We start from the raw sequence: 16264 nt of genomic DNA on the forward strand, positions 1-16264 counted from the left end.
TACAGAAGTTTGACTTTTTGAATGGAATTATGGAAATAAATAAACTATTCCATGATATTCACATTTTTGTAAAAGGATCTGTACTGCACATAAACATTACACGTTGTGCTTGTGTCGCTTCTAAGTTAGTAATCACAGCCTCCATGGCTACAAAGTTACAAGTATCGACCTTCTCGGGAAGTGATTATGAGGAGTGATAAACAAGCAAGAAAGATGGAGAAGTCGTGCTAATTGCTATGCTAACCGGCTAATGTTATAACAACACTGAGGAACTTTCAGTTTACATTGATATGGACAAAAGCGGTTATGCCTCAAGGAAAACCACATTTCCCAAGAAGACAAGCGCAAACCGTAGTTTTTTAGCTCATGCCAGCGAATGAAAGCTGGGACATTGTTGATCCTTGACTGTCCTTTTATATGGATAGCTTCCCTTTTTCTTTTTTTGTCTCCTCAGATAAAGCTTTTCAGTTGTGTTGCGGTTTCTGCCATGAAAGCAGTAATTGTGCTTTGACATTCAAATTGACTTCTGTCTTTGTAACGAATGGGGAAGTGACATATACCATAAAGCAGTCAGCACATTTGTAGTTTTTTGTGTGGCAGTGTTCCTACCACCCACCTCAAAGTTGCTTAGTACCAAAAAAAATTAGACTTCCTCAGGCCATGACAAAGGTACCCATTCAACTAGTTTTGAGTTTCTGTTTCATCAGAAGAGATATGAAAATATTTTATTAACGTTGAAAAGTTCCTTAGTGCTTCTTCAACATGAACATAGCATTAAGTGCTTGAGTGACTGATTACACTATTCACTATGGATGCACGGTTAACCGGTACTACTTTCGTATCTGGGCACTGCGTCATTTAAAACTATATTATACTGCGTTTTGTATGGTACCGGTACTTGCAGCGCCGCCGCTCGCCAGGTGACCTTACAGAGACTCGTAACTTGTCCGAGGAGTTAGCATATAGCAAACAAGTAGCAGCATCTCGTAGCAGCGTGGGTCGCTTCCCCGCCCGGGAGACAGTGTGTGCGTGCACGTGCGTTTGAGTGAGTGAGGGGGAAAAAACAAGTAGCAGCGTGGTTTGACCCACGCGTGCGCAGCAGGAGAAGGAGCAGCGCATGAAGCAGGAATTAGCATATTGCAAATTAAAGTGTATTTGACTCACACGTGCGGAGGTAGACAAAAAAAAGACCATGAAACAAATGATGCTGTAGAATTTTTTTTTAGCAATGCTATCTTCATTAGCTATCAAAAGTGGTTCTTAAATTGAGGTGTCACTTCCAGGAAGACCAAAACATACTGATGGAAATACGTACTTATACTTAAAGGGATAGTTCGGGTTTTTAGAATCTGTATGGCATCCTCGCCTAAAGTGGTGTGCAATCAGCACTGACAGCGTCCTGTGACTCGAGACCCGGTCCGGTTTTGATCGAGCTGAAAATAGTCCGTCAAGTTGGCTGGGGTCACGGAAATAAAGCCTTTTTCTTCTAAAAACAATTTGTGTTCAAAAGAGTGACACATTTGCATCACAAAACTGCACATAAAAAAAAACCTCAAGACTCCATTACCGCCGGGCACTATTTTTCTGTTTGTGGAGCACTGCATATCCAGCTGACAGACGCGCGTTCCACCGTAATTATAACTTTCAAAACTCACGATAACATGTCTGACTACAACGACAATGTCTTAGCACTGAGTTAAGGGGGTATCTCTATAAACCCGAATATGCTAATGCCGATATTCGTCAGATGGAATTAGAACGGGCAGAAAGAGAGAGCGAGAGCGAGGAGGGATAGAGAAGTGGTACAACTTGATCAGCTGTAGCCCTGAGAGAGAGCGGGTGACTGTCACTGACAAATGGGGTGTGTACTTGTTTGAAGTGCTCGGAAAGCGGTGAAAAATATGCAGAGATTCAGGGAAAATGTTATTGGTACAGCCCGGGAAATCACGCGTCCCCGCACCATTTTTACATATAGAACAATATAATATAGTGTGACGTGTCACAAAAACACACCTTAATTATACAAGCTTATAAAGTGTATACAATCACAACGCGTTATATACCATTAGCTCTCGCGCTAAGTAAACACTCCTAAACAACTTGGTTGTGCATCTGTCAGCTGGATGCAGTGCGCCGCGCAATGATCCGAACAGAAAAATAGAGCCCGCCGGTAATAGAGTCTGACTTTTTTCTAATGTGCAGTTTTGTGATGCTAATGTTTCACTCTTTTGAACAAAAATAATTTTTAGAAGAAAAACGCTTTATTTCTGTGACACCAGCCAACTTGCCGGACGACTTTCGTCTCGACCAAAACCGGACCAGATCTCGGGTCACAGGACACTGTCAACGGTTTTATCAAATGCGACTAATACAAAGTAGTGTTGTTCCGATACCGTTTTTCGGCTCTGGGTACAGAGCCCAGCTCATACCGAGTTTTTTTTTCTCAGCATGAAAAAGCTGTTCTGCCATTGGTTCAAAGCATTCAAGGGCCAATAGGATATCTTAGCTCGGCATGCAGTAAACATGTCATACATCAGTGAATGTCGAGTGGGTGGGAGGGTGTCTGGTGGTTTGGGGGCGGCGAGGGCTGGGTTGTGGTGGTGTGGGGTGGGGGTTCATGGGGGGAGCGGGGGCTGTGGGCCTGTGGGGTGCCTGGTGGGCCTGTGGGGTGCCTGGTGGGCCTGCCGAGCCCCGTTCTGCTGCGTTGGGCTTGGGGCGGGGGCCGTGTTGGGGTGGGGGACACTCCTGGCTCCTGGGTTTGCTCCTGGGGGGCCCTCGGGGTTTGTGCTTGCTCTGTCCTGGTCGGGGTTGACGGCTCCCCTCTTTGGTGGAGGTTTTCATACATGCCAGATCCACCACACCAGCATCTACCGAAATTCAAACAAAATCTGCTTCTTCCTCTGGTCGTTGAATCGGAGGAGGCTGATGTCTGTGGATCTTACTCTGCTTCATCTATCCTTCCTTCCTTTCCTCAGTCTTTCCTTTGGTCTCTTGAGGTCTCCCTAATTAGTTGGAATTTAGATGTTTCTGGGGTTGGTGAAAGATTCTGGTTGGTAACCCGGTGGGTAGTAGGTGATGTCTGGTCGGTGCTGGATTTCACTTTTCTTTCTTTTCTTTGATCCTTCCTCGGGTCTCCTGACAACTTCACGACTCAAGCTGGATTCTTAAGTATTTAGTTTAGGTGAACGGTATGGGATTTTTAATAGGTTTTAGGTGAATTAATGAGCACACACTCACACGCACATACAAAAAAAGAAAGCGAAAAAAATAAAGAAAAAAAGAGGGAGAGCAATGATGAACAATACAGAACTTTCAGGGGGAAAAAAAGGGAACGACACTAATACAAAGGTGTGGCTTATCCATCACATCACAAGGGGGTGCACTATAGAAATATAGAAAGTGCAAGAGCGTCAGGCAGAGCAAACCAAACCAAGTGAGCCCGAATACAGTAGAAGAGAGAACAAAAGCGAGACAATTTGCGCCCTCATTATGGAAAATAAAGTAGTAGGAACCCGGTGCGGTAACATTAAAAACACCTGCGGCTTAGAGTCGGGTGCGGCTTATATGTGTAACAAAGTCAAGTATTCCCCAAATTTAGCTAGCGCGGCTTATAGTCAGGTGTGCCTTGTAGTCCAGAAATTACTGTACTTTTTGTTTTGTTTTATTTACCCTTTATCCAAAATGTTTGTTTTGCTTCACTAGTATGTGTAATTTAAAAACAGTAAATTGATCTACAGTAACAAAATGTGGTATGCACCTGAAATAAAAAACAATAATAAATCCTTAAAGATTAGAAGGAATTTTTTTATTAAATTTTTAACTAATTTGTGCTTTACTGTAATGTGTTGCCGTTGAGGGGTTGTGACAAAGCTGTCATGTTTTGTTGAGTCTTGCTATGTCCGAGTTCATAAACGCAACACTGTGCGCGGTCGCGGCTCGTGAGTCAAAGGAGAGGAAAATTGCCTCTGTGAGGGAGCACGTTCGATGTCAACGCGTTCAGTGCCAAACTGTTTTGGTTATTAATAAATGCAAGTTTGCTGACTAAAGCCTCCGGAAACCTTGCAAATATGTTAGCGTGCCAAACAAAACATCATGTTACACACACGGTGGCAATGCTAGCTTCCAGACATGACTACAGTATATACACTATGCCAGAAATATTATTAAGCATCAGCCCCAACATGCTTCCTTTTTAAATGCTGCTTTATCACTGCCGTGGTGCCATGAAAGGGAGGTTGACCTCGTATTAAATATTTTGGTTGAGATGCGCCTGTTTCAGGTTCTGTTGGGTTAGCCATGACACTACACTACCCATAATGCTTTTATTTCCATTGCGGAAAACCCGGATGAATACTACTGCACGTGCCGTCAAAAACATGGCATCCAGCTCCGGGAGAAGTGTGAGACGAGGCAGTTTTCGACAAAAACAGGGCAGCTAATAAACACATAAATAAATAACTAGTTGTCTATTTAATATTAATTGTCGACGGTTTTGATCGTCGACGTCTTCGTGGCTAGTCGACTAATCTTGGCCGCCCTAATCTCAGCGAAAATCTGTGGAGAGTACTGTCAGAAGCTTGTGGAAGGTAGGGCTGTGCAATTAATCGAAATTAAATTGCAATTTTGATTATTACCCTCCATAATTACAAAATTGGCAATGATTATTAATACTAGGGCTGAAACGAGTCCTCGACATTTCTGCCTCGGATACCCGCTGAGATAGTCATAGTCAAGCTAACGGCAGTATGCATGATAGTACACAAAACCGATTTCAAAATGAACCTAACCTTACCAAGTAGTATATGTAGACCAATGCATTGTAGAGCTTTTATTTTGAAGTTGTTTCCGGAAGCGTGCCGTCGCTGTTTAAGGGCTGCCGACGTGCTCGTCTATTCAGTTCATGAACAATTGCAATATAAATGCCCCAAACTGTTGCGACAGACGTCAGTAACACAACTTACCGTATTTTCACGACTATAAGGCACACTTTAAAGTCTTAAATTTTCTCAAAAATCGACGGTGCGCCTAATATTGAGGTGCGCCTTGTGTGTGGACCAAGGTCCAAAACCTGACCGACTGTGTGAGAAGACTTCCCGCACACATTGCTTATATGCAAGAAAGGCGGACCTGACTGAGGACAGACATGAGAGCAAGGAGGAGTCAACTTGGTGGTGAGTTCTCCAGCCCCTCCTCTCCCTCTCCCCCTGCCAAACTTCACCACCCCCGCATGTTCGCTCTGCCAATCGTGATTTCCTGTGTTCAAACTTATGCCATAGCGCTAACGCGTGCATGTTCAATGAGCATGTGTCCTCTTTTTTTCTTTTTTGGCTGTTTCAGGGCTTAACGAGCTACTTACAAGTTAATTGTTTGATTGACAGCTCCCTCCAAAACAGAGCGGTCTGCTCGAGCAGGGAGTGAGGGAGATGGAACATACCAAATGCAATGGGGTGTCTGGGCTTAACTACTACAAACAGTAGTGTATTGTTCCGTTTCTTCCTTTCTTTTCTAAATGCTTTATTGAACAACGTGCACTTACAGCAACAGACATTGCAAAAGTCACTTTGAAGTAGTGCAAGTTTACACAGTTAAGCTAAACAGATCCCACCACATATTAAAGATACCAGATTGTTTTTCCCCACACATCACCTTTCCTTCCTTATCTCCGTGACTCAAATGCGCACATCTCTCAGCCGTTGTGAAAAAAAAAAAAGTTTGGCAAATGATTGCGGAGCTTGCTATCATTCCGGGAGGCTGGCGAACAGAGCTTTACCAAGACTGGGAGGCAGCACCATGCGGAGTTATGCCACAATTTGTCAATGGATCGTGAATGCTTGGGCAAATGCAAAAGCCAGCCTCATTTTCGAGGACACGACAACAAGACTGACTGACAATGAGACGGCGTGTTTGATGGAGAACTTGCCCAGTTGTTTGTTTCTGATACAGAAGATCATGAGGACTATGACTGATTTGTGGATTAGGATTGATCAAAAGCAACGCAAGTACATTCTTATATACTTCAAGTACAACTGAACCCACTGTTTACATTGTTACTTCAACCAAACTCAGTTTTGTTCCATTCGCTGCCTTTTTTAAAACATGCGCTAGCATTAGCATATGTTTTAGCATAATAGCATGCTACCATATGTTTTGAGTTAGCATATGTTTTACCGTGCATGCGCCCAATAGTGCGGTGCGCCTTATGTGTGTGTTAAACCCAGAAATAGCATCAGTAACTGTGACTGTGCCTTATAACACGGTGCGCCTAAGGGTCATGAAAATACGGTAGTCCTTAAATCACGTTCAAGCTCCAGTTAGGAGCGCTAAAACATAATTATGCTGACGTTGTATTGTATGGCGCCTGTTGCTAGCGTTGCCTGCAAGCTAACAGCACGATGCAGCAAGCTAGCCGCGCTAAAGCGGTAAAGTGCTCCAGCCGTCTGATTACTTACTAAGGCGTAAATACTATAGCCAGGAGACAGCTGGGGTAGGCTCCAGCGCACCCGCGACCCTCGTGAGGATTAGCGGTTCAGAAAATGGATTGTGCACACTTTGATGTTGACAGCCTGACTAAATTGCCATTCCTACTGATCAATTATTAACAAACCAGGCTTACTCAAATGTGCTATTTATTTAGCAGACAAAATCGTTATTATTTTAGTTCCGTTGACCAAAATCTACGGGGGAAGATTTGTCTAAAATCTCACTGTTTCAGAGTAAAATAGTTTGCTGACAAGCAGATTAAGAAGAAAAAAAAGTTGAAGCCTTAACCCGTCTGCGTTATTTGTCCATTTTCTGGCATTTTTATGTTTTTCTGTGTTTCATCAAAGAAAAACTATTTGAAAAAAATACACTAGGGACCTGACATTTATTTCACCAGGATTGTTAAAAAATGTAGAAGTTCAAATTGGCGCCATGCTGCAATTTATACACAGGAGGGAGAGATTCACACGAAATTCTTGTAATAATGCCCGATTTTGGCTCATTGACTCCCATTATAAATCACAGTTTTTGATATGCTGTAAACCTGATGTGTTATAATGCATTTTCCGTGATTATTGGTGCAATCGCTTCTTTGACGAGTCATAAACATGAAAATAGAAAAATTTGTGTGTTGAGTGTTAACAGCGACCCCAGCCCAATTTAAAACTATTTGCAGCAATCGAAGGCTTTTATCTGTCATGATCGGAATGCAACAAAGCTAGATGCTATGCTAACTGTTGCACGCGATTCAACTGACATATACAAAGTAGTTTTAAGGATGGATTTGAAACTATTAAGTTAAAGAAATAACTTGCTCATATCTTAACCATTAATTATTTAGGTAATTAATTAGACTGCAGCTGATGTTGATAGAAAGCGTAATAGTAGGTAAAATTGCCAAATTGGCTAGGTAAGAAGTTTACAGTGGTCAGGGTCACATGGTGGCCACGGGCCACCCTTAACTCATTGAATGCCAGCCATTAGCAGCGCTGCTATCCCTTCAGTGACAGCCATTTTACAGAATTTCAACCCATTTTTGACAGCCTACAGAATATTTTGTTCTGTGGGTATATTAACATGGGACCTACCGAAAGAAAGCTTAAATCCTCATCTTAAATCAGAAAAAAAAATTTGTCTCTAGCATTTGTCATTCTTGAGTAATCAGCAGTAGAAGTTAGGCAAGTTTAACTAAAAATCCTGTTTTGACAAAAATTACGGAGAAATCAAGGGTTTTGTGAAAAGATGCATTTCAAGTAAAAAATCAACGTTGCCAGCAATCCTTTTTGTTTTTATTACAGGTCAAACATATAAACAGTATTTTTTCTTCAAAATAAACAATTCATAAGAAAAGGTTATTGATGTCAAAAAACTATTATCTAACTACGAAATTATCCAAGTATCTATTTGTAATTTTATCATTTTTCCAAACTATTTACAAGTGCGTGTACATGTGTGCAGTCGTTTGTGCATGTGTGCAGTCTTGTCCACCTTTATGGCGCAAACTTTCTTTGTCCTTTGTGAAACACGAACACAAGTCAGCATGACGCGATCCAAGGATCATCTCAACGTCTGATGCCTGATGTGCACAATAAAAATAAATAACAATCACTATAAACATATTTACTTCTTGCAATGTGAAGAAACAAAATATTTGTACCTTCCTTTACACTGCAAACAGGAGGAGCGTGAGTGGTTGTGGTGCTGGATCTAATGTAAGGGAAAAAGGTACATAATTACAATAAATACTTTTTTGCTGCTGCACTTGCAGATTGCAGTTGCATTTATTACCACAAGCCTTGTGTTTCTTATTGACCGGCATCCAATTAATCTTTGACCATTCTATTTATTCAGTGGTTTTGCTTATTGTTTTTTTTTTTACTTATCGTGCACTGCTATATAACACACAAGGCAATATTATAGTATAGCCATCATATGACGTGGGCTCATGGACAGTGAAAGTAGTCATCTTGAAGTTATGAAATTTAGCATGGGACCAAAGTTCGTGCTTACCTACACAGCGACGCAGCTTGCCCTCGAAGATGCATCCAACGAGACGTGCACAGACGCTCATCACATGGTTCCCTGGCTGGAGATACATCGAGGGGGCGTTTTAGGTAAAAAGCCCTGTGCCCATGGTGTGATGCCGTTTGCCCACGAAGATGCATCCAGTGAACACAAAAGTCTGGAGACGCCGGTGGCTTGACGAGGGGTCATTTCAGGTAAAAAGCCATATGATGATTGCTGTGTGGCTTCTTTAGATCAATGTGGCGTTCTTCTTTGATGCAGTTTGCCCAGGAAGCTTAATCCGGTGAACGGGAAAGGCAAACAGTTGCGCGATCACCCGGTAGCTTACCACGTCTTAACAAAATTCTTATTGCTATACTCCACATGCTCCACCTACTTCCTTGTCCACTACGGGCTTCTTCGACCCCGCCCCCCCAACATGCTGGCTCTCCTCTGATCAATGCTACTGTTGCCATTTACTGGCAACCACACCTCATTACAATAATTTTTAGCTGAATACTTGCTGGGGACTTGCATGAGGTTGTTCTACATTAAATGCATTTTTTTTAAGTGCAAACCCTGAGTTAATTTATGGATGGCACTGAGCGGTTAAATTAAAAACCCGAGTTAATTCGTGGATGCCAATTAAATGAGTTAATGTCGAACCCTGGATAATACAGACTACAAAATAGGTTTTATTTTATTTTATTAATGTGTTAAGTAGTGATAGACCGAATATTTGGCCACCGAAAATTTTCGGCCAAAAATATGCATAAAATTCAAGCCGAAAGAATATGGCCGAAAGAGGATGTTGTAATATAAAAAATAAGAAGCAAGGCAAGTGTCTGTATGAATTAAACACCGAACACAGGAGTGACTGTCCGCCTCGCTGCCGTTTGTGAGTACCGGCAGCTTCATTGTGCACACCGAGGGAGAGGGGCGTTGCTTGGTAAACTATGTCAAAAAAAGAGGGTGCTGCTGATTACTGCACTACAGGTGAGCCACTCTTTCTCCTGCAGCGCCTTCCTTTTTTCTTTGATGAGAACCCCTCGAGCACTTCCACTTTTTCACTTGCATTCTGGTGGCCGTGCTAAATACTTTAGCTAATGTTAGCACTATTGCTATCAACAGTTTTAAACAAGTAAACACTTTTACCACTATCTCCGGGTGACTACAGATCTGTACAGAACGCCATGTGTGACTTTGCAGTCCGTTCCCAAAGCCGAATGGCTGGTGCGAAGAAATTTATTTATTTTTAAACGTTGGTGAATATGTGAATGTGCCGATTTTAGGTGCGCCGCACTGTGTCTCGCTCCATATAGTCTACAAATGCGTCATCCGCACTGCACCGCACGCATCCGTGCCTGCGGGTGCGAACTACTGTAAATTTATTATAAAGTGCAGTTGCACCACCAGGAAATGCTTAGTTGCTCACCCAGTTTGTTGTTTAATGAACTATTCGCCAACATGTCTTTGATGTCTGTGGTGTGGACGCAATTTAATTTATAATGTGCTTTGTTAAAATGCCCGTGCTAAAAAAGCCTAAATATTTTATAATGATATTATATTTTTAATTAATTATAATAAATGCATTGATAATAAAAAAATGGCGTACTTTTTTTCCGGCGATTCGATTTTCAGCCCAAAATTTTAATTTCGGTGCATCCCTAGTGTAAAGAAAACACATGCCAGAGAATGTTAGGTATTACTCAGTACCTCTTACAGCACGTCCAATATCCATCTCTGACATACTGTCAACAATTTGACGTTTACTGCAGTGAGTTAACATCTGCTTTCATCAGACCTACAATGGTAAATAAGATTTTTTGTTTTGTTTTCATCTTATGGTCAAGTTGGGACGATTTCAACTTGTGTAAACTGTTAACTTGTATGAAGTTCAGTGCTGGTGTATAATTAAACAGTCAATTACATTATTTGTCATCATTGAACTTAACAGAAGATCAGTAAATGCAAGGGGGATTAAAAATATGCTTAAATTATACTTTTCCTTTGATTTCTTTCTTTCTAATCAAAGACAATGTTTTCCAGTACTGATGTTGTGTATCGTGTTTATTTATGAAGGCAAAATATTTGTGTGTTGAGTAAAGAAAAAAATGCTACAACAACTAGTAAATATGCATTCTCGTTCTACACTTGGTACAAATCTAATAAAAGCCGAAAAATCTCGTTAGCCTACCTAGTTGTTGTTGATCCAAATAAAAGCCGACACACTTTCGAGACTTGATGGACTGTGTTAAATTCAGTTACGACTACATGAATCGGATGATGTGTGCGCACATCAACTCGGTTGGCAAAAACGAAACAGGAAGATCCAGCTCCCAAGTGCTAAATGAAATGGATAAACGTAACACCTAACACTTGCTTCTACAATGTATTGTAATCCCTCAATAGCAATACGTTGCATGTAAGACCTGAATTGTGCCCAATTTACAATTGTTGGACGCTAAACTCTTTCAGTCAACATTAGCCGACGAGCTAGCTTAAACGCAGCTCAGATCTTAGGAGAGCAAGTTAGCTGATTAGCAAACACGGCGCATTGTGTCTTGGAAATTCACCGTTTCATGTGAGCGTCATCAAACACCAACGCCTTGTTCGTGCACACAAGACTATCCACAATGCAAAGTTATCAAACATTAAATCAAAACATTTCGTAGTTCAACTCTTTTTTTACTGGTTATCGCTGCTGGCCTATTTTGCCGGGTGCTTTCAGATCAGCTAGGTATAACCTCGTTCATATAATTGTACAATTTAAACGATGTATTGTCATATACAGTGTGGACTAGGGTCCGCTTGTATCAACGATTTGCTAAATTCATAACCTCTGAGCACCGAAACGGAATACAGGTAATGTGACTACAACGAAGTCGGATGATTTACCTTGATCAGCCTCCTGCTCGCCGCCATCTTGAAACTTCGGTATGAGTTCCCAGAATTCAAAGCGCAGAGAAATTGGCCCGGGGGGTGTAAGGGGTAGGGAACTTGATGCTAACGCTGAACCTCAGAGCTCCAGCGTGTGAATGGTGATTAGACATAATAGTACAGTAATCAACACATTCAAATACAGGAGTAAAGCATTAGTATGTGGGCCAAAAAAGAAAGCTTTTTAACGACCTCACTCACGTCGAAACATAATATAAAAGCAAACGACACTTTTACATATTTACAAACATGGACTATATGCACAAATCACTTTCGCATTCGACGTATGACTGCACCAAACCTTCCGGTGAGGGGAGACTTCAGCGGAGCGCACTGTTGATGTGATGTAAAACTCTAAGCCAAAATCTTTAACCCACTGAAAAAGAGCAGGAGTAACTCCTTGCTTTACACAATGTCTATCAGAATTTTAAAACTACTAATTTGATCACCCAGAGCCGTAATTTTAACGGCTTGCGCTCTGGTAATGATGTCATTGCTTAAAATTATTATTACACGTAAATAAAAGCCGTTTGAGCAGCTACTAAAGTGATGTATTTTTTTTATGTAAATGTAAATTATGTATTGTAGCTCCTCTCTCGAGACTACTGGAGTCCACACAGTACCCCCCCCCCCCCCCCCCTTCCAACACCAGTCAGACGGTATGTTGAGGTGTTGGATCTTTGGAAATCCGACAGCGTTGTCAGCGGTGCAAGAATGACTCATATAAATATTTTCATGTTTTTTAATACAATAAAATGGCAGCATATGAATAATATACACACAGGCACCTGAAAAGTAAAAACGCCAGAAAGGCAGAAACATTCGATTTTCTGATTTTCTGAACAGAGTAACAACACATCAAAGTTTAAGCTTCAAAATGCAGCTCTGTTGTTAACAAACAGCGCCCCTGTGTGGTCGACACCTACATTTATCCCTGCAAATGTTAACAAGTTACAACAAACTGTTGTAAACGGTGGTTAGCATAAGAGAAAAAAACAAGGCAGAGTTATAACCTATCTATATGGGCACACAGCAGTGATCACTCGGCGTACTGGCATCTCTCCTCTTCTTCGATGCCTTGACAAATGCACGCAACCACACTCATAAAAAAAAAAAAGACAAAAAAATACTCCAAAACGCTGACAACTGCTCGAAGTTCTCTGAAGATGTACATTATTTTTACTACTGGCAGTGACTCCCCATCTGTATAGAATAATAACTTCCATTCTTCATCAAAGAATACATAGCAATATATAACATACATCCTTTATGATGTAGTACTTACTGTATGTGGTGACGAAATGAGTGTACTATGTTGGTGGCAGCTGATTATTTTTGGTCACGCACTAGACGTTGTGATATATTGCACATGCGCAGTTGTCTTGTATGTTGTTGAGTATTGAGTAAAAGCTATCTTTCAGCACACGGTTGTCCCACTGGGTTTTATTTGTTCGATTAAAGAACACCACAGGGCTCAGTCAACAAATAAATGAAATAATGTTGAAGTGCAGAACATGCATACAAGAGAGACAACCATAACGAGCCATTGATACCAACTGAATGCCCTGAACGCCCGTGGCAAAGAGTGGGTACTGATCTTTTTGAACTAGGAGGAAAAGCTTACCTAATCGCTGTGGACCATCTTTCCAGATTCATTGAGATTGCCCTGCTGACTAAAACAAAATCTAGTGATGTCATTACACACCTGAAATCTTTTTTTACCCGGCACGGCATCCCTGAGGTGCTGATGTCAGATAATGGGCTCCAGTTTTCGGACCAGACTTGCACAGACTTTGGGGCCCTTATGGATTTAAGCATGTCACAAGCAACTCAAAGTTTCCGCAAAGTAACGGAGAAGTGGAACGTGCTGTTCAGACTACGAAGAACTTACTGAAAAAAGCAGCACATCCACATTTAGCTCTTTTTGCCTATAGAGCTACTCCTCTTCAAAATTAATACAGCCCTGCTGAACTCCATATGGGTCGCCGCCTGAGGGCAACGCTACCAACCCTTCAATTACAGTTGGATCTGATACTGCCCGACAGCATCGTTCTTGCTCAAAAAGACAGGGTGAAGAGGATGTCGGACATTGCAAACTACAACAAACGTCACCAAGCAAGACCTTTGTGTGACTTGTCACACGGAGAACAAGTGTGGGTGAAAGAGGCTAAAACACCAGGAACTGTCGTCCAAAGTCACTCGACGCCAAGATCTTACACAGTAGACTTACTACAGGGTACAGTGAGGCGCAATTGCATGCATTTGATTCCTTTACATTCACCTTTGCATTAAAAGTGTAACAAACAGCAGAGTGAGTTAAATGTACTTTCGGAGCAGGAGGAACAAGTACCTAGTGTATCTTCTGTTACTCCTGTAAATACTTATGTTGTGAGAACAAGATCAGGAAGAGCTGTTATCAAACCAATAGGGTTAGATTTGTGAGAAGAAAAAAAAGTTGAAATAATACTTACATACTCAGTGTTTCTTCCTAACTGTAGTATTAAGAAAGTAGGAGTTGAGATTGTGAGAAAGAAAAATGTTGCATGATGTAGTTAGGAAAAAACAAGCTTAAAGCAAGCAAAACGAAAAAAGTAATTGTTTTATTTTTGAAAAAGGGAAGATGTGGTGACGAAATGAGTGTACTATCTTGGTAGCAACTGGTTATCTTTGGTCACGCACTAGATGTTGTGATATATTGCATGTGCGCAGTTGTCTTGTATGTTGTTGAGTGTTGAGTAAAAGCTATCTTCTAGCACAGTCGTCCCACGGGGTTTTATTTGCTCGATTAAAGAACACGACACGGTACTTTTTATAAATACTTTATTTGGCACTTCTGGCTAGATCGGTGACTTTAGTGGCTACATAGATGATCACTCCACATTGATAAACTTCAAATTATGTACGTATCATTTAGAGACATTAACTTTGATTATGAATGTAGATATGGACACACTTGTTGAATAAAGACTAGCTTTAATGACTAGACACCTACCCTTCGTATTTGAGTGTAAATCCTTGAAACAGTTATGAGGGGCTCCCATTGGAAATTTTGCCCTCCCCCTGTGAATGGGACGATGTCATCATTTGTGTTCTGCAGCATGTTAACGTAACGTCACGCTTCTCTCCTCAGATCTATTACATGTATATGGAACAATTCAAATATTGCTAAAAGGAACAAGTCTTTATATTTGCAACATTGGGTTGACGTTGACAAAGGTATTGTATATTTAAAGGACTGGTTTAACTCAAATGAGCAATTAATTACTTATGAAACATTTCTGAGAGAAAAGGAATTCCTTGTCATCACAAGAATTCAATTTAGTTGTGAAAAGCATATCAGTGGAGTGGTATACTACAAATAATGAAAAGCACTACAGGTGAAGAATATGATCCCAAAATCAACTTTTTATAGAAATTGTAAATATGTTATGAGCAAATGTACTAAATAACTAAAAAAGTCATATTAGAAAATGCTTTGTGGATAATTATTCTTGAACTCTCAATTTGCAAATATAAATTGGGGGAAAACATGGCTTGTTCCATTTAAATATTTAATAACAAACAAAGTACGAGAATGTAAAAATATTGCATAACATCTATCCTACAAATGTGTATGTCTCAAGATTTGTTAAATTGGATGATAGTAAACACATTTTGTAAAACTGATCACGAAAGTGTAACTCATCTTTTTTTTATGATTGTCTTTTTAGTAGGCTATCATGTTCTGGAATAATGTAGAGAAATATATTTATCAAAAGACTGGTCATACTTCAAAGACTGAGGGTAAAAATATTATTACTTGGTTGTCAGACAAAGATACAGATATTTGGTCTTTTATTTTGTTAGGGAAATGTAATATTCACAAAGCCACATTTAATGGTATTAGTCATTACATTGAGTCTCTTACATTTGTAAACAATAAAATAAAGTCAAAAGATTTTGGAAATTTATTCTGATTTGTTTAGTTGAAGTCTGTCATGTCCTTTTTTTTTTATTTACTTTAAGGGTTACCTTATAAATATGTAATCTTGGTTTATGATGATGAAATATTGAACTGGAATGTCTCATTGTTTGTATATATTTGTTTTGTTGTTGGTTATTTTTGTTGTTATATTGACAAGATCTGTTACCGATTTGTGAATTTGTATTTTGTCATAAAAAAAAAAGTTAACAGTTGCATTTTATTTCCTTTAGAAAGATGGACTTGAAACAGACTCACTATAACTAAGTTGTTGTGGTGGGGTTATTGATAGGGATGCAACAATAATGGTAATATCGTAATATTGCAATATTGAAACTGACACAATATCGTCGTTGTCATGTCACGATATGAGGTATATGCCACGGAAGAGGCAGGACTTTTGACTTATTGGTTTTCACACATCAGCCTTGTTTCCGTTTCCTTTTTGCGACGTGTGGGCCGCGTCCCAGTTCGTGCGCTTCCACATTTGTGCCCCTCGGTTGCACGTTCCCGTCGACTGGTGCGAGTGTGTAGTGTGTCTGTCTCAGTTGTCGAAAGCATTTCAGAGAGTTGAGATGCCCTGCGCGGGTGGGCTTACGAGTGTTTGAATGCGGCCATCAGTGGCCGGAAACGACTCTGTGTTGAAACCTTGAAGTCGGAAGTCCGTGGCATCTACCCCATTAAAAGCAGCACATCTGTTAAAAAAGTCAGGCTGGTTTTCATTTGTGCAGTTCTAACACCCTCTGGTGGCTAGTTTTTTCAAGGCATATTTTGGCCCTTCTATGTTTAAAATCCATGCTAATGGTCAGATGAAGGGAAACGTAATATGCTTGTGAACCGAGTCAATGTGGAGGAACTCGGTGTGTGCGTACATTAGGA

At 40.6% G+C, this 16264-nt stretch overlaps 1 protein-coding gene across 2 annotated transcripts in view; it reads right to left on the minus strand.

The window, feature by feature from the left end:
- The window catches only part of ube2l3b (ubiquitin-conjugating enzyme E2L 3b), a 39168-nt gene extending 27635 nt beyond the window's left edge, over positions 1–11533 (minus strand). Inside the window, exons 1-4 of one of the 2 annotated variants that reach the window (XM_086076205.1) lie at positions 11383–11413; positions 8491–8566; positions 8138–8187; positions 7969–8056 (exon numbers count right to left, since the gene is read on the minus strand). In XM_086076205.1, the coding sequence (XP_085932331.1) occupies positions 7969–8022 (54 nt within the window). In that variant the 5' untranslated portion in view covers positions 8023–8056; positions 8138–8187; positions 8491–8566; positions 11383–11413. Of the gene's footprint in view, positions 1–7968; positions 8057–8137; positions 8188–8490; positions 8567–11382 lie in introns of both variants that reach the window. The other variant, XM_086076206.1, reaches the window with a different exon arrangement.
- Between the last annotated feature and the right edge of the window lie 4731 nt (positions 11534–16264).

This window comes from Leptonotus elevatus, chromosome 5 (assembly GCF_054856555.1).
Source record: "Leptonotus elevatus isolate MCC_2025b chromosome 5, RoL_Lele_1.0, whole genome shotgun sequence".
In the NCBI taxonomy this organism is placed as follows: Eukaryota; Metazoa; Chordata; class Actinopteri; order Syngnathiformes; family Syngnathidae; genus Leptonotus; species Leptonotus elevatus.